The sequence below is a fragment of the Peromyscus eremicus genome, chromosome 3 (assembly GCF_949786415.1).
Source record: "Peromyscus eremicus chromosome 3, PerEre_H2_v1, whole genome shotgun sequence".
Classification (NCBI taxonomy): domain Eukaryota; kingdom Metazoa; phylum Chordata; class Mammalia; order Rodentia; family Cricetidae; genus Peromyscus; species Peromyscus eremicus.
The window spans coordinates 65,251,867-65,275,675 of NC_081418.1; the positions used below are offsets into that span (position 1 = coordinate 65,251,867).

The following is a 23,809-nucleotide window of genomic DNA, read 5'->3' on the forward strand; positions in this document are numbered from 1 at the left end:
ATAAATAATAATAAAACTAAAAAATAGAAGATAAAATTTGTGGGTTATTTTTGCAGATTAGTTGGCTCTTTCTGCTCTATCTCTTAATGATTCTTTAAAAGTTATAAGTAACTTTTAAAGTTCATTTTATTAAGATAGATGAATAGAGAAAGAACATTTATTTGATCTTGAAGTTAGATGTATTTTGTATTTGGTGTCAAATATTGTTGACAATGAAGATTGGTTTTCCACTTCCAATCCTTAAGTTAAATGTGATTAAGTTCTTTTGTGTCAAGCTGTTTTATTTCTTACATTGAAAGATTGTGGAAGATTTATTTACATATTTCTATTTCATAATTTATTGCATATATAAAAATGTACTTTGTTAATATTCATTCCCCCCAATACTCTGTCTTATTCCCTTCCCAATTCTTCCCAACCCATTTTTTCCCTCGCAATAAACTTCCCTCCTAAGGGAGATGAGATTTTTCTGCAGAGCTGTTTGGGGGCAAATGTACATTGTGGGATCATGGAAACAGCTCTTCAGGTGTTCCATAAGTGATTTTTTTACATCTATTTTTCTAGACCTAAAATATATTTCATAATGTTTAGTTTGGTAGATATTTTTTATTAATAAAATGCTAAGTAGAAAAGTTTAATGATTTCTATGGTTGGTTTGTGTTTTAAAAATATCATTTAATATTGCTATAGATAATGTTTTATCTTGGTGAAAATGAATTTTCTAATATAACTTTTTCCATAATTTGACAGTTGAATATTTTGCACTTGCCTTTTGGATTGACTGAGGTTTTAAATTAAGGCATTAGATGATGATTGACTTTGTAATATACTTTTAGAAAGTTTTTAAGGATTAAAAAAATGTGTATGGGAGCTCTTCCTGCTTGTATGGATGTGTGCCATGTGTATGCAGTGCCCACAGAGGCCAGAAAGTGTTGGATTTCTTGGAACTGAAGTTACAGATGGTTGTGAGCTACTATGTGGATGCTAGGAACTGAACCTGAGTCTTCTGGAAGAACAGCCAGTGTTCTTAATCACTGATCACTTAATCACTATCCCAACAGCTCCCAGAAAGATTAAAAACAATAGATACAGGGCTGGAAGTAAGGGTCAATTTGGTCAGTTTCAAGGTCTAGCCAGAGTGGGTTTAATTTTGTTAAAGAATTTTTATTTTTATTTTTATTTTTTTTTTTGAGACAGGGTTTCTCTGTGTAGCTTTGCGCCTTTCCTGGAACCTGCTTTGTAGACCAGGCTGGACTCGAACTCACAGAGATTTGCTTGCCTCTGCCTTCCAAGTGCTGGGATTAAAGGCGTGCGCCACCACCGCCAAGCAAGAAATTTTTTTTCCTGTGGGAAAAAAATAGGCTTTACTGTTTTCAATTTGAATTTAAGACTGTAGATTGATTTTAATATTATGAGATTAGAAAGGATCACCGTGCTATATACTCATGTTTGTATAAAAATACTAGTGGTTAAAAAAGACAAATGACAAATGGTACTATTGGAAATTATTCCCAAATGCAGAATTTTCTTTACTTTGAGGTTGTCATTAGAGCTGTTTCTAAAGGCGTTTGTCATCTGAAGCAACATTTATAGCTCTTGTTAGTTAACAGATTTTATAATCTAGGTTCAGTACTACTGTTTGCCTTCAATTTTTTTTCTAGTGCCTGGTGAGGTACATTGACTATGGAAATACTGAAATTCTAAACCGATCTGATATAGTAGAAATTCCCCCAGAGCTGCAATTTTCTAGTATTGCCAAGAAGTATAGACTTTGGGGACTACAGATTCCTTCTGGCCAAGAAGTTACCCAGTTTGACCAGGCAAGTCACACATTTAAATTCTTAATGTATTATACTTGAAACTATATACTTGAAGGCATATGCACTGTTAAATGTCATTAGCTTTGTTTAATGTAAAAGCTTATATATTTTGGTAGAAAATGTGAATTATAAAATAATTCAGGGTTATGATACAGTTCATGGTAGAGCACTTACCTAGTATGATCAGACCCTGGGGTTGGTCTTACCGAACAAACAGACAAATGAGCATAAACACATAAAAAATTATATATTTGTTCTCATATTTGGTAGGTAATCATTCTTAATGATCAAATAAGTGATTTTATATACATAAGTAAATAAATGTGAATGGTTTCTTCTGTAAAAATTTAAAGGGACTTTTATATGATAAAAAATTGTTAACATTGTTTTTGTGAAAGTTTTGGGTTTGTTTCTGTTTTGTACTGGGGTTTGATTCTAGAGCACCCCTCAGTGATCTTTAACCCTGCCTATAAATATCAGTAGTTTGAAATTTTTAGTATTACAAATAATCAGATTTATGTTTTAGGCAATGTGATGACTAGTTTTAAATGTAGCTGGACACAAACTAGAATAATCTGAGAAGAAAGTCTCAAATGAGAAATTATCTAGATAAGGTTGGCCCGTGGGCATGTATGTGAGGGCTTGTTTTGATTGCTAATTGACCTGGAAAGGCTCAATTCATTGTGGGCAGTACCATTCCTTGGCCAGGGTCTCTTGAATGATATAGATAGTACAGGAGATAGCTGGGTGAGAAGAGCAAGCAGGCAGCATGAGTATGTTTGTTTCTTTCTACTTTTAAGCATGGATGTGGTGTGGCTGGCTGTTTCAGCCTCTGTAACTTCCCTGCAGTGACGAATGTAACTTGCACTTGTAAGGCAAATAAACCTTTTCTCTCCTGTTTTCCTGGGAGATGCAACACATGTTTACTTTTCCTGGGGAGATGCAGCACATATGTCTACTTATGCCAGATAGGAATCCCATGACAGACCAAATATGGATACCACCAAAGCCCAACTTGATGAACCAGTGGATTTTATTGGGGTTACTTACAGGAGCAGAAATGGTGCAAAGACAGCTGCATTATCAAAGTCCAGTCTGGGTGACAGTTCACAAAGCTGGGAACCTGGGGTTCACTGCACACCCTGCAGGCAGCTCGACAGGTTAGAGAGTGTCCTTTCCAGGTGCCTCAGTTGGTCTAAACCTCTGAGTCAGCTTGCTGGTTTTTGCTGCTTCTAGGCAGTTGTTTGGGTGTCAGAGTCTATTTTGCAGCTTTTTTTTTCCCCCTTGAGAGTCGTCTTTGTATGTCAGCTTGTCTGAGTCTTTGTGCCAGCTTATCTCATCTCAGAGTCTTCTTTGCAGTTCAGTTTTCTGTTCTGAGAGAGACTCGCAGTTTTTATTGCTTACTCTGGAAGGGAGGGGGCTTAGAGAATTTGGTCAGTTTCAGGGACATCCTGAAGCTTTTTGAGTTGTTTACCTTTCTACCTAAGGAGCGTCTTCTTGCAGAATGGAATGTTTCAATATCTCAGGAAATTGTTACATAACACCACTTCCTCCCCCTCTAAAATTTCATCCTCCTGCTCTTAAATTTTTTTTAATGCTGCTCTTTAGCAATGATCCCTGAGCCTTGGAGGGGTTGACTATAGACGTTCACCCATGACTAAGAAATAGGGTACCATATCACAGTAACAGTCACTTGATCTCATAACCCCAGTGGTTATGAGTTGAGGCTGATAACAGTAATGATATCTGGGCATAAATACACATGTTTAGAAGGCAGTTTGACAGGCATATCACATCCATCCAGAAAACCCATAGAAGTTGCTTCCTAATTGGGACTTAGGACCTCCCAGCCATAGGTTTTTGTTCTGGCTTACAGTACCAGACATAAACTCCCTCTTGTGGAAAGGACCTTAAATCCTACTGGGAGGCTCTTGATCTCTCCCATGATAGCAGAGCCACTATTGCATAAGCAGGCACATCCTGCCTGGCATGTTGGTGTTTTAGCACACGGGGTCTATGGCCAAGCAGGAATGTTGGGGACAGCTTTCTACCAGCAGTGGGCATGGTCTGCTCTGACAATACAGAAGTCCACTAGCAGGGTGGGAGTTTCCAGTATAGTCCCGGCTTAATTTCTCCATGTCCTACAGTCAAAGCATATACATATAATATCTTTAGCAGTAGTCTTACCACCTAGTCCTGGCGTACAACCAACAGCAGTAGTTTTGTGTGTGTGTGTGTGTGTGTGTGTGTGTGTGTGTGTGTGTGATTTGTGGGGTCTTAGGGGCTTCCCTAGCCAGCAACTCACAGGAAGGTAGCACACTCCTGGCACTGGGGTTTTTATTTAATAACCTTAGAGTCTCTGGAGTGTCCTTTTTTATGCATGTAGGGTAGGTACCTTTTGGATTTTTTTTTTAAATTAACCCAGTCCCAGTAGTGTTGTGAGGTAGGTAGAAGTACCATTTTACCTGGTTGTCTTTCCAGTGGCTTTTCAAATCTGCAAAAACACTTAGAGGTTAGCATTATGTTATCTATAGAGCAAGACCCTTTCCAGAAGATGAGCAGGACAAGGCAACATCCTGAACTACTGTAACATAACAGATAGTGAGTGGGGTTACAAAGATAACCTTGGTGAAACACTCTGAAAGTCTGTTGGCATCCGTTTTCAGAAAGTGTCAGGTGATCCAGAAGTTTACAACTAAGAAGATACAAAAGTTGAACATAAGCAAGCTCTATTACAGCATGAAAAGACTTCATTCATTTGTATCATCTGTTTTATCCACAAATCAGGGTTTGGTACACGTGTATAGGAGGTGCTAATTTAATTAGTTCTCTGTAATCTTCACTCCTTCTCTCTGAATTGTTACCTTTTTACATACCCTGGAGCTTTCTCTGGGAGCTTCCCTACGTTTCTCCACACCTGATAAATTCAGTGGGCCTGACTTTATCTGCTCAGACCTACTTAGGGCCAAAGGTGAATGTGGTCCTGTTTGACCTGCTGGCTCCCTGGATCAGAGTGGCCCTGGGTTGGCACATCCCTTTAGCCTCCCTGTTCACTATACCTGGCTGTTGGGGAAGTTCCTGACTGGGCAAACCATCTCCATCCCTAGTGTAACCTTTTGCTGGAGGGAAATGTATCCTCCACAGTCTGGGGGGATAACTACCCACCTCTGGGACAGGCTTGATCATCTTCTCCTGTATTGTTCTATCATGGGTGTCTTCCATGAACTGCTCCTCAGGCAGAAGCTTCTTAGCACACCATGTGGCTTTCTATCAGCTTTTTTCCTTAGGAACTCCAGCCTGACACAGATTTTGTTGTATTTGTCTTCGAGGAACCCCCAGACCACTTCCTTGCCTTTACCCTTTAACTGTCTCCTCTAGGGGGCTCTGTCACTTTATGAATTCTGTCCACATGTCGGTCCAAGTCACTGAGCTGTGCCAAAACCTTTCCTACTTTACAAAGGTCTTGCCCCACCAAAGGACTCAGCAGAGTCACTAAAGCTCCAGTCTTGAAGTCCCTGCAGGATGAGCCTTTTCTTGAACTCCTCTGTGGACATAGTTCTATTTGGCCCAGTGAACTGGGTTCAGACACAGCTTTTCTCATTCCTAGTTCCCTCAATAGCATCTATCCCTCCTCTACGATCCTCTAGTTCCTGATATTTATGGGGAATTCTGACAGAGATAGCCGAGTGTTGTATGTCTTTGATAAGTCAGTCCTTTAGGGATTGATTTTCTTCAGACTGTCTCAGGTTATGCAGCCTTTGCCTTAAGGAGAAATGGGAAGTAAAATTATTATTCAGTTTTCCTGCCACTATACCCAGCTTATATTTCTAAATTTTATGCTTGAAAAATTTATAAAGCCTATGTTTCTTTTAATATACTTTGCCTGCTCCTCCTTTCCCCTTTATCTATTGGAACCCTTCTTCCCAATACATCCTCTTCTTTCCTTAACAACAACAACAACAACAACAACAACCAGAGTTTACACCCTAGAAGAAAAAAACGACTCCTTCACCTCCAGGAGCCACCAACTACCAAAAGCTCCTCAGCTAGAGTGGGGCCTCCTTTGCCCCTCCCCATTCACAGTGGAAGATTGTTGGGGTTAACTTGTGCAGGTCTTATTAGGTAATCACAGCTGTTGAGTTGATGAGTGCAAGGGGCATGTCAAATCCAGGAGATGCTTGTGTTCCTCATCCTCTGTTTGTATACACTTGCCTGCCCTTCTGTTATGCACCTTGACAGCTTTGAGACTCAGCTTTCTCTGCAAAAAGCAGCTTATCTGAACAAGGTTGAGAACCTCACTAAATCTGTGGATACAAACATAGTATTTAGAAGGCAGTTTGATATGTCCATTTAGCAAAACAGCATTGGCGATCTTTTAGCATATATAGTTTGGATCACTTCTGATCCTTTAGCTGTATTCTTCTAGGCCTAAGTGTTCTTAGTCTGTTGATAAATTGAATCACAAATGAAATATTTTCCTTTGTAATACTATGTATTTTATACATTGAAAAATTTCTCAGGATTCCACAAATAGTTCATTAGACTGATAAAAGAGCCCATGTACAAGAAAAGTTTGGGTCTGTTATGTGGGTTTTATTTCTGTCCTCTATACTGTTACAGAGTTAGAGAAATAAAATAATTATCTGTACTAGTTTCATACAATTTTTTTTGGATCTTGACTTTTTTTTTAAAAAAGTAAGGTTAGCTTTTATATTTTAGTTTTTGGTTTGGCTTTTGCATCCTCATTTTTATGATAGTTATTGACATAATTCTTACTTGGTTGGCATTTATCATAATCTTCTCTTTTTTTCTTCTTTCTTCCCCCTCCCCCCACTTCCTTTGGTAGTGGTGTTGATGTTTGAACACAGGGCTTCCTAGGTGCTAGGCAAGCATTCTGCCATGGTACTCCCACCTGACTAGTCATAGCTTTTCCTATTTACTGAGACTATAATTAAAAGTAAACCTTTCCTTTCTTAAGAGAGATGCTCCACTTATTTTAATGGCCTCTGTTTCAAGGAGGATATGAACAGGCAAATATGAGCAGTAATCACGCATTTTACCTTTTTAATTCATGCTTTATATATTCTGAAAAATTAGTAATTTCATTTATAGTGTAGGCTGAAAAATCAGGAAAGGAATTTAAAGAAATCTAGAAGAAAAGAGTACTTAGATTGTATCAAAGTAGTTTTAGGAATTAAAATTCTTAGCAGCAATAAAGTTCCTAGTAAAATGAAATCTTAAGATACTTTGCAATCTCAAATATGTTTTATTATATCTTTTCTCAGTGTGGTGGGTTGGTAATAATTAAAAGTTAGCAAGTATCTAGTTTCTCGTGTGGCTTCTCTCATATGATGGTGCTGATATAGCCTCCTTAAAGTTCTGTTTAAGGAAGTTTTAAGTTTTGAATAAACAATTACTAGTGTTGCATAGTCTATAATTTAAAATTGTTGATTTTAAAAAAGATTCTGGTATTTTGTGTTTTGAAATTCTTTTACATTTATTGTGTGTATATGTACATGTGTGGGCATGCATGTAGCATAGCATATGTGGAAGTCAGAGGATAACTTGGAATTTTTCTCCTTCCACCATGTGGCTTGAACCCACTGAGTTATTGTAAACATCTGTTTTGTGCTTTGAGATTCTATTTTAGTCTTTGTTCTTGTCTTAGTTTAAAATCAAAGTATCTGATTTTGCCTTTAAAATAATTTTAAGTTTTCTTGATGGTGCCTTTTATAGGTACCAGAAATCCTTTTTGAAAATAAAGCTCCTTTGAACATCATTACAGCTGTGGTGGTGGCTCACACCTTTAATCCCAGGCCTTGGTAGTCAGAGGCCAGCCTGGTCTACAGGGCAGACTTTGAGGACAGCCAGGGCAACTTAGAGAAACCCTGTCTCAATAAACCAAACCAAAAACAAAACAAAACAAACATCATTACATTTAGTTGGAGTCAAGACAGTCGAAACAATATGCTAGGTTAAAAATTATTCTAGGATTATTAAATATTTAGTATTCATTATTTCAATTATTAATTCAGTAATTAAATAATTAATATTCATTAAAAATTTATAAATATGGGGCTGGAGAGATGGCTCAGTGGTTAAGAACAGTGACTGCTCTCTCCAAGAGGACCTGGGTTCTATTCCCAGCACCCACATGGCAGCTCAGAACTGTCTGTAACTCCAGTTCCAAGGTACCCAACACCCTCACATAGACATACATGCAGGCAAAACACTAATGCACATAAAATAAAAATAAATTTTTAAAAAGAAAAAAACATTTATAAATATGGTTGAATAGTAACTTTACTTCTGGAAAAGGTTTTCACAAACATTGAAATAATTCATGCACATGCAGAGATATATTTTCATAAGTCAATATATAATATATATGTATACAGATTTTAGGAAAAAATATGAGTGGAAGCAAAGTAAGAGAGGAAAATGTTAATGTGAATGGTTTATATTTTGTTTTTTTCCCCCTATCTTTCTTAGGGCAGAAAATTTTTGGGGAGCTTGATTTTTGAAAAAGAAATAAAAATGAGAGTTAAAGCAACCTATCAAGATGGAACAGTTATTGCTCAGGCTGAGTATGGCACTGTCGATATAGGGGAAGAAGTGGCAAAGAAAGGATTTGCAGAAAAGTGCAGACTGACCCCTGGCATTGATGTCTGTGAGGCAAAGAAACCAGACTCCAGTCAGCTTGCTCTCAGGAACCTCAAGAACCCTATCCCCTTGTGGGGGCGCAGATCAAACCAGTCAACTTTCAGCAGGCCAAAGGGGCATTTTAACGGGAGGTTGACTCTTGATGTGAAGAATGAGACTAATGCAGGAAATCACGTGACATTTCCAAAGTAAGACGGGGTTGTCTTAGTCAGGGTTTCTATAGCAGCAATGAAACACCATGATCAAAAAACAAGTTGGGGAGGAAAGGTTTATTTGGTTTACACTTCCATATTGCTGTTCATTATGGAAGGAAGTCAGGACAGGATCTCAAAACAGAAGGAACCTGGAGGCAGGTCTGATGCAGAGACCATGGAGGGGTGCTGCTTACTGGCTTTCTTCGCCTGACTTGCTCAGCCTGCTTTCTTATAGAACCCAGGACCATTACCCACAATAGGCTGGGCCCTGGGCCCTCCCCCATTGATTACTAATTGAGAAAATGCCTTATAGCTGGATCTCATGGAGGCATTTCTTCAACTGAGGCTCCTTTCTCTCTGATGATGCTAGCTTGTGTCAAGTTGACATAAAAGCATTCAATGCAACTGCTGTTTTAAAACTTTAATTGATTTCAAATTTATGGTAGTAGCCTTTATAGAACTCAGTTCTTAGGCTTTTGGAATCCTTAACAGTACCTATGACTTTGCGATCTTACATAATTCTGTCTCTCTTTTTTAGCAGGGATATTTTCCTTAAAAACCTTGAAAATAAAATTTTCATGAATTGATTAAAGTTCCCTTGCCAACTTTTCATTCCAATTCTTTTGAATGTCTTTATAAAAAATAAAAACATACCCTAGTATTGAAATTATTCAGACAAAGCCCAGAACTTACAATAAGTTTTGAAATTGGGGCTGGAGTTTAGCTCAATGGAGTACAGACCTAGTATGCATGAGGCTCTGGATGTAATCCCCATCCTCTTAAGGGAAAAAAGGTTGAAAGATTTTCCTCTGGCTATAAGAAAAATTTTCACATGTTTCAGGAATTTTTTGTGTGAAAGCTTGTGGTAAGATTTAATTGCTCTGTAAGGAGTTCATTTCTTTAAAAATATTCTTTTGGCTTTTTTTTTTTTTTTTTGGTGCTGGAAGTAAAACCCAAGGCCTGATGCTTGCAAGGCATATACTTTACTAATTGATCTCTACCCTCAACCTATATTTTAAATTCTTAACTGATCAAATAATTGTTTATACTTCTGATGTATGGTATGTTGTTTCGATTCATGTATTCCATATAAGTAAAAGATCAGAGGACATGAGATGTCTCTCACCTCAGGTATATGTAATTTGAGGTACCCTTTTAGATAATTTTCAGTTATCTACTCGAGGCAGAAAGCCAGACTAGATACTCATGTATACCAATACATTATTTAAAAACATTATTTTATGTTTGGTGTTTTGCTTACATGTGTGTCTCTGTACCATATGATTGTCTGGTGCCCTCAGAGGTTAGAAGAGAGCATTGGATATCCTGGACCTGGAGTTACAGAAGGTTGTGAGCTGCCATGTGGGTGCTGGGAGGGAGTTGAACCAGGGTCCTCTACAAGAGCAGCCAGTGTTCTTAACCACTGAGCATCTCTCTAGGTCAGTAGTTCTCTACCCTTCTAATGCTATAACCGTTTAATACAGTTCCTTTTGTTGTGGTGACTCCCAACCATAAAATTATTTTTGTTGCTACTTCACAACTAATTTTGCTACTGTTATGAATCATAATGTCTTAGGTGACCCCTGTGAAAGGGTTGTTGAATCCTCAAGGGATTGTGACCCACAAGTTGAGAATCACTGCTCTAGCTCCAGTGTATTCTCTCTCACCTATGGTGATCCAAGCAATGATGATGGCAGTTTGATGGATTTTTACTGGTGGTTTAAGAACTAAACAAATAAGGTGCAAGGGAGGAGGGAATAGAAAAAACTGACACAGAACTATTTATTGTTCATGTTGTTCTTTGGAGTTGATAGTGGTAAGAGGAATTTGGAATATAAGAGAGTGGAGGCATTGTTTTTGATGTATACCCCAGTTAAAACAACCTAGTTTGCATTAGAATAATCTGTTTTCATGTTTTGATACAGAGTCTGACTGTGTAGCCCAGACTGCTCTTGTAGTCTGTGCAGCTGAAAGTGGCCTCAGATTTTGTATGCAGCTACTTTGGCCTTCCAAATTCTGGGATTTCAGGCTTGTGCTAACATGCTCAGCTTAAATTATTTTTAATGTTAAGCTAGGGAATAGTTTTAGTGTCCACAATTAATTATAAAATGTATTATAAAAAGCCTATGGTAATTTCAGTTTGTGGGTTCCAACAGCCTCAGCATATTTTTAAAAATTAATGAATTTGTTTTTAATAGGGAAAGTTTGGCTGCTGGTGACTTTAATTTAGGGTCTAATGTCAGCTTGGCAAAAATTAAACAGGACCAGAAACTTATAGAAGAGAATGAAAAGCTTAAAACAGAGAAAGAGGTTCTTCTGGAAAATTATAAGGCGTTAGAATTGAAAGTTGAACAGACTGCCCAGGAGCTGCAGGTATGTCAGTGGCTTGTGGTAAAGAAAGTTACACCGTGAAATCTCTGCTCTTACTGCTCCTCCTTGTTATTTTGTCACTCTGTGTCTATCCAGTCTCTCTTGATATTTATGTAAGGAGAATTTTTTTCTTATATTTCAAGCTAACCATGTTTATATTTCATTAGCTGTTTGAAATATAATTATTTTTCATTTATATTTTCTCTTAAGTTCTTTAATTTTGTGTGTGTGTGTGTGTGTGTGCGCGCGCGTGCGTGTTCATTGTGTGCAGGTGCATTTTCTTGTGTTTGAACATGTGTGTGGAGGCCAGAGGTCGATGTCAGATGTTTTCCTCATTTCCACTTTAGTTTTTGAGGCAGGTCTTTCACTGAACCTGGAGCATGCTAATTTGGCTGGACTGCCTGGACAGCAAGCCCCAAAGATCCTTCTTTTTTTCTGCCTCTCCACTGCTGCATTACAGATGTGTGCCACTGCTGTGCTTAGCTTTTTAATGTGGAGCTGTGGACCTAACTCAGGTCCTCGTGCTTGTTTGGCAAGCACTTACTGACAGAACCAGCTCTATAGCCCCTAAAAGCTTGTAAATTATGGAAAATCTTAAAACATTGCAGAAAGAGAGAGTTCATAATTAATCCCTATATTGTTCATAACCTTTTTTTAGTCTTTGGTTTTTTTTAGTCCTTTGTTAAATCTATACATCATGTAATGTTTCAAAACAAGCATCATTAGTAGTATTTTATATTCTTAAGAATGTATCTATTTCTGTGCATAGTGGTACATTCACACCTTTCATTCTAGCACTGGGAGAGGCTAAGGTAGGCAGATGTCAGTGAGTCTGATGCCAGCCTGGTCTATATAGCAATCTCCAGGCCAGCCAAGGCTACAAAAATGAATATATATATATATATATATATATATATATATATATATATATATATATATATAGTTAATAGAAGAAAATGTTAAAGAAACTAGAGTTGAGTATGGTGGTGCATGCATTTTTAATCCCGGCTCCCAGGAGGCAGATATGGGTGGATCTCTATGAGTTTGAGGTCAGCCTGGTCTACATAGTGATTTCTAGGCTGGCCAGGGTTACACAGTGAGACCCTGTCACTACCACCACCAGTACCACCACCTCCACCACCACTATCACCTCCACCTCCTCCACTTCTTCAAAAACTACTTCTAGGCACAGGTGTCCTGGGTTAGATCCCAGCCCTCCCCAAATGAAAACCAACCAAACTATATCATACTATGTAGTTCATAGTAAAATAAGCAGTAATTGTATAATGCCATTTATATCACATTTCCCATATTGCTTCATGGAGTCCTTAAAATTTATCCCTTTCAACTAGGGTTCTAGACCTGGTATTAGCTGGATGTCCAACAATTCAATTCAGTTCTGATACTAACATATATATATATATATATATATATATATATATATATGTATATATTTTAACTCTTAACGTTTTGCTTGAGTCTAACCAAAACTCATTTGAATGCTAGAAGTATGGTGTCATAATTAGTTCTCACTATCTTAAGTCTACTTTTTATGTTTCAGAAAGAGAAAACTACCACCATGGATCTGACTAAGCACTTAGAAAACACTCTGAAAACGTGTGTAGGAACCAGGCTGAAGAATCTGGCAGCTAAAGTGGAACTATTGAAAGAAATTAGGTACTTTACAGAAAAATTATATGTGTTTTTTTTTAATGTAGTTCTGGTTATTGAACCCAGAATCTTGTGTATACTAAGCAGATTCTTTACTACTGAGCAAAAATTTCAGCTTCAAAGAATGTTTTATATGTGGATATATATATGGTATTTGTATGCATACATGGGCGTGGGTGCATGTGTATAGGCCAGAGCACAACTTCAAGATCATTCCTCAGGTGCATTCCTTGTTTTTTGAGACAGTTTCTCACTATCCTGTACTCACCAGGTAGGCTGTTCTGTCTGGCCACCTAGATCCAGGGATGCACCAGTCTCTACCTCCTTAGCACTGGGATTACATGGTACACCCCTAGGCCTAGCCTTTCAATGTGGGTTCTGGGGATCCAAGTTGGGTCGCCATGCTTTTGTGGCAAGAACTTTCCCAACTGATCTCTTCAGATCCTCCTCTTCAATTTTGTGTGTGTGAGTGTGTGTATAAATAAAATGTAAATATTGCTAATTAGTTGGTGCTTTGCTAAAATTGTGTGTATACTGTTTTTGCTTTTGAGATTTATGTTAGGGTCCGTGAATCACTCCAGAGACCACCAGACACATATGCAATCAGCACGAATGTTTATTTTTAAAGAGCAGAACAATTCCAGCATGTAGGGTCTACCATTCATACAGAGTGGCGCCCTGGGAGAAGCACACAGGCTCCTTTTAAGCATAGCAAGGGGAATGTCATGGAGGGGAGGTTAGTCTAGGGGTTGATTGATGGGTTTAAACAAAAAGCTTTTGGGTTGCTGTAGGATTGGTTGGTGGCTCTAGTGGTTAGAGACTTTCTAGGAGCAGGGTCGGGGAAGCTGTCTTTAGCTAGCAGAAGGGTGTTTGCTGATTGGTTGCCATGGGGTTGTGGTTTTTCCAAGAACTGCCTATCCAGTTCCAGTAAACTGAAACTGAGGCCTAGTTTCTGATAGGCCATAGGAGCCTGTTATGGTGTTTGTTTGAATCTCTTAGTTTAGTCTTTGGCTTTTGATGACTTCAAAGAGAAAGTTCCAAACCTAGGATTAATTTTACAGAATCTTTTGGTCAATTTTCTATTCGTACTTAAAGCCATAGTGTCTTAAGTTCGTATTTGAGAGTGAAATTAGAAACAACCTCCCACCCACTTCAGCTTGATGGGGAATCAGCATGTTTAACTGTACTATCTGAAGTTTTGTTCCAGTTGACTGAAACTGAAGGTTTTTTTTTTTAATTTATTTATTTTATATCCTGGTCACAGTTTCCCCTCCCTCCTCTCTTCCCAGTCCTTCTTCCCCACCCCTCTCTGTTCCCATCCCCCAATCCACTACCCCTCTGTTTCAGTTTAGGAAAGGGCAGGTCTCCCATGAGTAGCAACAAAACACAGCGTATCAAGTTGCAGTAAGACTAAGCTCTTCCCCGTGTATTAAGGCTGGACAAGGAGACTCAGTATGAGGAGTAGGGTCCCAAAAGCCAGTAAAAGAAAGACAGCCCTGTTCCCACTGTTAGGAGTCCCACAAGAGGACCAAGCTACGCAACTGTCAAATGTGTGCAGAGTGCATAGGTCAGTCCCAGCAGGCTCCCTGTTTGATGGTTCAGTCTCTGTGAACCCCTATGAGCCCAGGTTAGTTGATTCTGAGTTTTCTTGTGGTGTCCTTGACCCCTCTGGTTCCTACAATCCTTTCTCCCCCTCTTCTTCAGGATTCCTCGAGCTCTGACTAATGTTTGGCTGTGGGTCTGCATCTGTTTCTATCAGTTGCTGGATGAAGCTTCTCTGATGACAGTTGGGCTAGGCACCAATCTATGTATGTGTATAGCCGAATATGTTTAGGCATCATTATATTGACATTTTTTTCCCTCCAGTCCTGTTTGGTTCTATCCTAGGTCTTTGGCTCATCCAGCCTATGGGTCCTGGTGTTCCAGGCAGTGTCAGGAGTGGACTTACTCTCGTGGCATGGCTTCTAGGCTAGACTGTTCATTGGTTGGCCACTCCCTCAATCTCTAGGCCATCCTTACCCTAGCATATCCCATAGGCCAGACAGACCGTAGGTCAAAGGTTGTGTGGTTGTGTTGGTTTCCCACTCCCTCCACATGAAGTCTTGCCTGGTCACAGGAGATGGCCAGTTTAGGCTATGTGTCAGCTATTGTTAAGAGTCTTAGCTGGGGTCATCCTTGTAGATACCTGGGAGATTCCCTTGCGCCCGGTTTTTACCTGACTCTGAAATGTCCCTCCCTTTCCAGTAGTCTCTTTCAGTATTCTCCCTCTCTACCTCTCCAACCTGATTGCTCATGTTTCCATCCCTACCTGCCCTCAGTCCATGCACAAAATTTCCCCTTCTCACCGAGATCTGGGTATCTCTCTATGAACCCTCCTTGTTAACCAGTCTCTTGGGGTCTGTGGATTGTAGAATCCTTTATTTTACAGCTTATAACCATTTATAAGTGAGTACATACTATGTTTGTCTTTCTCAGTCTGGGTTACTTCACTCAGGATGATTTTTTTCCTAGTTCCATCCATTTGCCTTCAAATATCCTGGTGTCCTTGTTTTTTTTTTAAAATTAATTTATTTATATTATTTTATGTGCATTGGTGTTTTGCCTGCATGCATGTCTGTGTGAGGATGTCAGATCTTGGAGTTACAGACAGTTGTGAGCTGCCATATGGGTGCTGGGATTTGAACCCAGGTCCTCTGGAAGAGCAGCCAATGCTCTTTAACTGCTGAGCCATCTCTCCAGTCCCCCCACCCCCGTGTCTTTGTTTTTAACAGCTGAGTAATACTCCATTGTGTAAATGTGCCACATGTTCTTTATCCATTCCTCAGTTGAGGGACATCTAGGTTGTTTCCAGGTTCTGGCTATTACATAGTTGAGCAAGTGTCCTGGTGGCATGATTGAGCATCCTTTGGGTATATGCCCGAGAGTCCCAACTGTGAATGACATAGCTGGGTCTTATGGTAGATTGATTCTCAGTTCTCTATCTTTTTTGACTTTGTTTTAGGGATTTATTGAGTTCTTCCAATTTTTTGTTTGTCTTTTTCTCAGTTTCTTTAAGGAATTTTTTTTTCATTTCCTCTTTAAGGACCTATATCATCTTCATAGTAATTTTTAAGGTCATTTTCTTATGATTCAGCCCCTGCTGTCATAGGATAGCTGGGCTTTGGTGATGCTGTGTTGCCCTTTCTGTTATTGATTGTTTCTTATACTGGCGTTTAGGCATCTGGGTTTGGGATGATTACAGGTATAGGTGTTGATTCCTGTGTTTGTCTTTGTTGGATGGGTGTTTTGTTCCTTGGTTTCTCTTTCCTCTGGTCTTCTGGTTTAAATGCCAACAGTTCTGGTGACTAGCGAGTCTTCTGGTCCAGTACGGTGTCTTTTCTGGGATTTTGGGAGTCTGGGGTCCCTAGATCTGGCCTGGCATCTGGTAAAACTGAAGTCTTATTCCAAAGTTGTAAACTAGGATATGGAGCCCGGGGAGAGAGTGCAATTTGAGGTCCCTAAATCCGGCCTGGCCTCTAATAAAGCAGAAATCTTTTCCTGTAGTTGTAGGCCAGGATATGGAACCAGTGTGTGTGTGTGTGTGCGCATGTGTGTGTGTGAGTGCATGCAATCTGGGGTTGTTGGGCAGGCTTAAAGGGAGTTAGTTGGTGGTGGGTAGTGTCTTGCCTAGGGTCCCTAGGTCCAGCCTGGCCTCCCATAAGTCTGCCAGGGCTTTGGGCCCTAGTGTGGAGCCCAGGGGAGTGCATTGGAGGTTTTATTAATAAGAATTTCTTTATTATACTCTTTCTAAAACATTTTATTTGTAAAATGCGAAGAAAAGGAATTAATTAGCAAATCTTACACAGCGTTTACTCAGTAGTTCTCAAAGTCTGTTAGAATTATATAGGTATTTGTGTTAATGGGGGTTATGTTATTAGGCATAATTTGTCCCTCTTTTCTAATGCATGGATTAAATAGTTGTTAAAACAACCTAATTCTTTTTTCATGCTGTGTTCTGGACTTTAAACTAATGATTCATTTTCACCTATACTTTGATGTCATCATGAATGCATATATTGCATGTTGATTTCTTTCCCCCAGTGGAAATTTATATTCTCTAGTATAAATCCTCACATAGTATGTGGTCTGTAAAGCTTTTTTTTGTTTGTTTTTTGTTTTGTTTTTCGAGACAGGGTTTCTCTGTGTAGTTTTGGTGCCTTTCCTGGAACTCACTCTGTAGACTAGGCTGGCCTCAAACTCGCAGAGATCCGCCTGCCTCTGCCTCTGCCTCCCAAGTGCTGGGATTAAAGGCATGTGCCACCACTGCCTGGTTGGTCTGTAAATCTTTTAAGAGTTGGGTAATTTGGACTCCCAGAGCCTAAATAACTTTTGATATAATACTAAAAATCAAGTGGCTACATTGGCAAAGCTCTGAGCCAGACTTGAGCCAAAATGGCAATATACTTTAATTCATTCTTGAGGAAAAAATGTGCTAATAGAATGGTGGCAGTCTATTTGGGAGCTAGAAAAAAATATAGATGAAACCTGTTAGTTTTGTTTATTACCTAACCTCTCTGATTGCTTTGTTTATAGATTTTAAAAAAACTCAGCGTATACTAGGTAGAAGGACTTTGCCCATGGCTCTGATAAATGAGACAGGCTATGTCTAAAATTTTTAGATAAGTATTTATAAATCTCATTATAGACTAGAAGTTAAAGGTCCTTTTGACATTTTAAATTCTGCAGATTTTGAAAGTCATCTTTCTATACAAAGTTTTAAAAAAAATGTTTCTTTCTGTTAGATATGGTAGCATGTGTCAGTAGCAACAGTTCTGTTGGAGGCTGAGGCAGGAAGATGCTTGGACCTAGAAATTCTGAGGCCAAGCTGGGCAATACAGCATTATCTTTTGTAGTTTTTGTTTTGTTTGAGTACTGGGATTAAAGATATGTACCACCACACCTGGCTGACAGCAATATTTTACCTCAAAATACATATGAAATTATTTGTTCCATGCATTTTAAAAGGTTTACTTATTATGCATATGGATGTTTTGCCTGCATGTATGTATGTGCACCACATGCAAGTCTGATGCCTGTGGAGGTCAGAAGGCATCTATTCCCCTAGAACTGGCATTACAGATATTTATGAGCTGCCATATGGGTGCCAGTAGGAACTGAACCCATGTCCTTCACAAAAGCAAGTCTTTTAACCGTTGAGCCTTCCCTCCAATTCTCCTCTCAATTTTTAATTAGAACTTTGTATTGTAGTTACATATGATTTTCCATAAAGTTTTAAAAAGTACCTAGTCATAGGCCAGTGCTGTAAATAGTAACTTTTAGATGTTTTAAATGAATTTTTCTCATATGAACTTTGCAATTTCTTGATGTTTCCCCATTTTCTTTTTCTGTTTTTAAATAGGCACATTAACATCAGTATTCGTTTTGGTAATGACCTTTCAGATGCTATGCAAGTGCTGGATGAAGGCTCCTTTACTACTCTAGGATCTTTGAATGAGTTAGAAAAAATTTGGGCCGAATATAATGTGGCTCAGGAGAAGATCCAAACTTGTCACAATGAGGTGGGTTAAGAATTTTCTCTCCTGTGTTGGTTTATTTATTTTTATTTTTTTTAATCTGTTGAATTTTTTGAGAAAGCAGTGGGTCTGATACTCTAGTCATACTTTAAGAGAAAGTTAGGATAGGTAATTGGCAACTAGATAAATGGTTAACAAAAATCTTTTCCTCTTCGGTGTGCATATTTAATATTCAACTAATTTTCTATTCCCCTGAAAATCTGATAAAATGTTTCAACCATGTTAATAGTCAAGATTGTTTATGGTAAATATTCCTGAATGGTAAATTGTATCTGCATTAGGAAGAACTATAAAACACCTAATGAGTATTCTTATAACTGAGTATGTCCTTCAGGGCTACTAGAAGCTAACCTGTGGAGGAGTTAACAGAAATACTGGCTTTGAGGGTCTCATATGAGGCTTTAACTAGGGCAACTTCTAAACCTGCTAACCTGGACCTCGTGTTTTGGTCTGAGCTGTATATTTATGTTACTATAGTTGGACTCAGTTGAGAGGCTGTGAAGAAAGGAGGAGCATGAAGACAGAAGTTCAAAGGAACAAGTTCATCAAGGCAAAAATAATAGGGAAAATGAGCTTAGCAGGATTGTTGAGCTTAAATGGTGTATTTGAAGTGTGGTAGTAAGCTTTAGAAATTACTATTGTCCATATAGGTAAATGTGTGAAAATATCTGGTGTCTAATAGTGACCATTCTATTTTCCTTTCTTCAGAATGAAGGTAGTATTTTGATCGCCAAAAGAAATGAAGTACAACAAAAGCTGTTTGTGGCTGTAGATGTTTTTATTCTGGAAGTAGATGAATTACCACTTGATAAACGCTTAAAAACATTACAGGTTGGAATTAAAATATATTAAATATACATTAAAATTAAGTTTATTCTTTGAGAGGTAAAATCAGTATTAACATTGAGATTTTAGATAGTACTGATAATTGTAAAAACTTTTCCTTCGCTGATTTCTAGTTTTTAGTGGCATTAAAATTTAAATTAACTTGTTTTATTATCATTTAAATTTTTCCCACACAATACATTTTGATCCATATTCTTTCTCACTCTGTCCTCCCAGATCCATCCCCACCTCCCTACTCAATTTAATGTTTTTTCTCTTAAAAAAAAAAAAAAAAGACAGGGCTGGAGAGATGGCTCAGCAGTTAAGAGCACTGTCTATCTTCTGGAGGACGCAGGTTCAATTCCCAGCACCCACATGTCAGCTCACAACTGTCTGCAGCTCCAGTTCCAGGGCACCCAACACCCTTACACAGGCAAAACAACAATGCACAAGAAATTAATTAAAAAAAGATAGAACTCCACAGATCATAACCAAAAAAGCACACGCGAATATATGTAGATTGTTTTGTGTTGGTCAACTGTCCCTAAGCATGAGGCCTGCTCTGGAGTGTGGTTGATATATCCAGTATCACTTCATTGGAGAGAACTGCTTTTCTATCTCTCAGCAGGTATCAGTTGCAAGTAACTTACTGGTTAGAGGTGGAATTTTGTGCCCATTCTTCCTCTGCTGGGATTTTGTCTAATTTGAATTTATGCAGGTCTTGTGCATGCTGCCACAGTCTCTGTGACTTCCTATTGTATACCAGCCCTGTTGTGTCTGAAAAATGCTGTTTTCTTGAAGTAACCTACTACCTCTGGCTCTTAAAATCTTTTTCTTCTTCTCAATAGATTATTGAGCCTTGAGGTAAGGGGTTTGATAAGACATCCCATTTAGGGCTGAGTGTTCCAAGGTCTCTCACTCTCTGCACACTATCCAGTTGTGAGCCTCTGTGTTAATTATCATCTACTGCAAGAAGAAGCTTCTCTAATGAGGGTTGAATGATTCAATGAACTATGGGGATAGAAATATGTCATTAGTAGTTGCTTTATGGTTATGTTCATTTAGTAGAATGTACTAGCTTTTTCCCCAGGATGCATGCTCTTTCTGGTTTCTGGTTCTTGGCTTCATTAATTAACAGTGTCAGCTGTGAGTTCCACTTATGGAGCAGGCCTTCAATACAACGAAAAAGTAGTTGATTATTCCCATCATAATCATGCCATTGTTGCACCAGTGTATCTTGCAGCAAGTTGCTGTTATAGGGTTCATTGTTGGGTGAGATTAATGATTATTTTCCTTTTCTGGTAGCATGTATAACACCTTCCAGTATCATGAATGCTAGTTAGTAGTGGTCAAGCTTCTAGTTGGGCACTATCTTGATTTCTCCATGTTTGATGTCATAAGTAAGTGGTATCTTCAGCAATAGGGCCTTACCATCATGTTGTGGAGGGCAACCAATAACATTAGCAATAGCCTATAGTGCTTGTGGGGTCTGTGGGACACCTTTGGCCAATGACTGCAAGATGTAACACATTCTGGTATTAGGGGTTTTACTTGGTATAATGATATCTAGTTGGGGCATTGCCTTTCCCATTATATGGTAATGCCATTAAAAATTTCCTTTCATATATTTTAGGAAGCTTCTAAAATAGTACTTACAGCTTTTCAAAGGGCCTTTATCCCTCTCCACATTCTGTCCTTTATCCTGCCATCCTTCTCCCTCCTATTTAATCCTCCCATTTAGTTTCCTCTTTATTCCTTTATAACATTATATTCTAAATTTCCTTCCTTGGAAGATCCCCTTCTCCCCTCTTGTCATTGATGGTCTGCCCAATCTCTGTGGATATTCTAAATGAAATATCTAAAGCTTAAAAGCTAACATCCAAGTATAAGATAAAACATGCACTATTTGTCTCTCTGGGTCTGGGTTACCCCACTCAAGATACTGATTCTAGCTTCATCAATTTACCTGCAAATTCCATAATTAAAATCCCCCCCTTTTTTTGCTTTTACATCCTGACCACAGTTTCCACTCCCTCCTCTGACTTCATTTTTCTTTTTCTTTTTCTTTTTTTTTTTTAGTATTTTTTTTAAAGATTTATTTATTATGTATATAATATTCTGCCTGCATATATGCCTGCAGCCCAGAAGAGGGCACCAGATCTCATTACAGATGCTTGTGAGCCACCATGTGGTTGCTGGGAATTGAACTCAGGACCTTTTGAAGAGCAGCCAGTGCTCTTAACCACTGAGCCATCTCTCCAGCTCATTTTTCTTTTTTCTTTTTTTGGTTTTTTGAGACAGGGTTTCTCTGTGTAGCTTTGTGCCTTTCCTGGAACTCACTCTGTAGCCCAGGCTGGCCTCGAACTCACAGAGATCCGCCTGGCTCTGCCTCCCGAGTGCTGGGATTAAAGGTGTGCGCCACCACCACCCGGCGAAACAGAGTCTTTTGAGTATTTGCCGAAGAGTAGTATACTTGGATCTTACAATAGATCTGTTTCATCCTTTTGAGGAACTTCCACACTTATTTCCATAGTGGCTTATACCAGTTTGCTCTTCCATCAGCAGTGGAGAAGTGTTCCTCTTTCCCCACATCCTCACCAGCATTTGCTGTCATTTGTTTTATTAACTTTAGCTATTCTGACTGTGGTAAGATGGAATTTTAAAGTTGTTTTAATTTGTATTTCCCTTATGTCTAAGGACATTGAACATTTTTGTTTAAGTATTTCTCAGCCATTTCATCTTCTGAGAACTGTTTAGTTCTATATCCCATTTCTAATTGGGTTATTTGTTTTATTGATATTCAGTGTTACTTTTTATATGTTTTAGATACAAGTTTCTATCAGATTATAATTGGTAAATATATTTTCCCATTTTTTTAGGTAAAGCTTTGTTAGAAGAAGCTGTCCCTTAGTGTACAGTTTTTTTTAAAAGCTACATGAAGTTTTATTCATTAATTCTTGGCCTTTATTCCTGAAGTATTGGTCCTGTTCAGAAAGCCTTTTCCTGTACCAATGAGCTCCAGTCTATTCTCTACTTTATCCTGTCAGATTCAGGGTGTCTGATCTTATGTGGAAGTCCTTGGTCCATAAGTTGAATTTTATAGAGAGTGATAAATATGGTTCTATTTTCATTCTTCTACATGCAGCTGTGCGGTTTGATCAGCACACTGTCTTTCCTCCAGTGTGTATTTTTGGCTTCTTTGTCAAAAATCAGATGTCTGCAGGTGTGTATACTTATGTCCTTGTCTTCAATTCTATTCTATTGATCAACGTGTCTGTTTTTGTGCCAATACCATGTGTTTTTTTTTTTTTTTTTTTTTTTTTTTTTTACTACTATAGCTCTCTCATACAGTTTGAGGTCAAGGGTAGTGCTACCTCCTGCAGTTCTTTTATTATACAGATTGGTTTTTTTTTTGTGTGTGTGTGTGTTTCCATATGAAGCTGAAAACTGTCCCTTTAATATCTGTGAAGAATTGTCTTGGAATTTTGATGGGGACTGAATTGAATCTGTAGATTGCTTATGGTAGGATGGCCATTTTACCATACTGATCTTCCTAATTCATGAGCATGAGAGATCTTTCCATCTTCTGATACCTTCTTCAGTTTCTTTCTCCCGTGTTGTAAAGTTTTTATCATAAAAGTCTTTCATTTGCTTGGATAGAGTTAGCCCAAGATGTTTTAAATTATCTGAGGCTTGTGCAAACGGTGTTGTTTCCTGATTTCTTTTTCAGTCTGTTTGTCATTTGTATATAGGAAGGCTACTGATTTTTGTGAGTTAATTTTGTACCCAGCCACTTTGCTGAAAGTTTTTATTAGTTGTAAGAGTTTCCTGGTGGAATTTTTAGGGTGGCTTGTATATACTATCATATTATCTGTAAATAAAGATATTTTGAGTTCTCTTTTCTCTTCTGTATCTCCTTGATCTTCTTCAGTTGTCTTAATGCTCTAGCTAAGACTTAAAGTGCTATATTGAATAAGTATGGAGAGAGTGGATGACTTTGTCTTGTTGCTGATTTTAGTGGAATTGCTTTAGTTTCTTTCCATTTAAGTTGATGTTGGTCATGGGCTTGCTGCAAACTGCCTTTATTATGTTGAGGTATATCTCTTTCATCCCTAATCTCTCCAGAACTTTTTATCATGAAGTTGTTGGATTTTGTCAAAAGCCTTTTCTGCATCTAATGAAATGATCATGTAATTTTTTCTTTCTATTTTGTTTATATAGTGGATTACTTTTATTGATTTATATATGTTGAACTATTCCTGCATCTGTGGGATGAAGCCTTACATGATCATGGTGAAGTATCTTTTTTATGTATTCTTTGATTCAGTTTGCAAGGATTTTGTTGAATATTTTTGTATGTATGTTTATAAGGGAAATTGCTCTGTAACTCTTTCTTTGTTGTGTCTTTATGTGGTTTAGGCATGAGGGTAACTGTGGCCTCATAAAAATGGGTTGGGCAATGTTCCTTCTGTTTCTATTTTGTGGAATAATTTGAGGAATATTGGCATTAACTCTTTGAAAGTCTGGTAGACTTCTGTGCTAAAATCATCTGGCCTTGGGAATTTTTTGGTTAGGAGACTTTTAATGACTGGTTCTATTTCCCTAGGGATATAGGTCTGTTTCAATTGCTTATCTGATCTTGATTTTAACTTTGGTAGGTGGTACATATTGAGAAAATTATCTGTTTTTCATT

General features: G+C 38.2%; 1 protein-coding gene across 1 annotated transcript in view; it reads left to right on the forward strand.

Moving 5' to 3' along the window:
- Stk31 (serine/threonine kinase 31) overlaps positions 1 to 23,809 on the forward strand; it is an 80,721-nt gene that overhangs the window by 17,965 nt on the left and 38,947 nt on the right. The window contains 6 exon segments of the mRNA XM_059257826.1: positions 1,662 to 1,820; positions 8,313 to 8,671; positions 10,876 to 11,050; positions 12,609 to 12,724; positions 18,117 to 18,276; positions 19,000 to 19,122. Of these exon segments, the coding sequence (XP_059113809.1) occupies positions 1,662 to 1,820; positions 8,313 to 8,671; positions 10,876 to 11,050; positions 12,609 to 12,724; positions 18,117 to 18,276; positions 19,000 to 19,122 (1,092 nt within the window).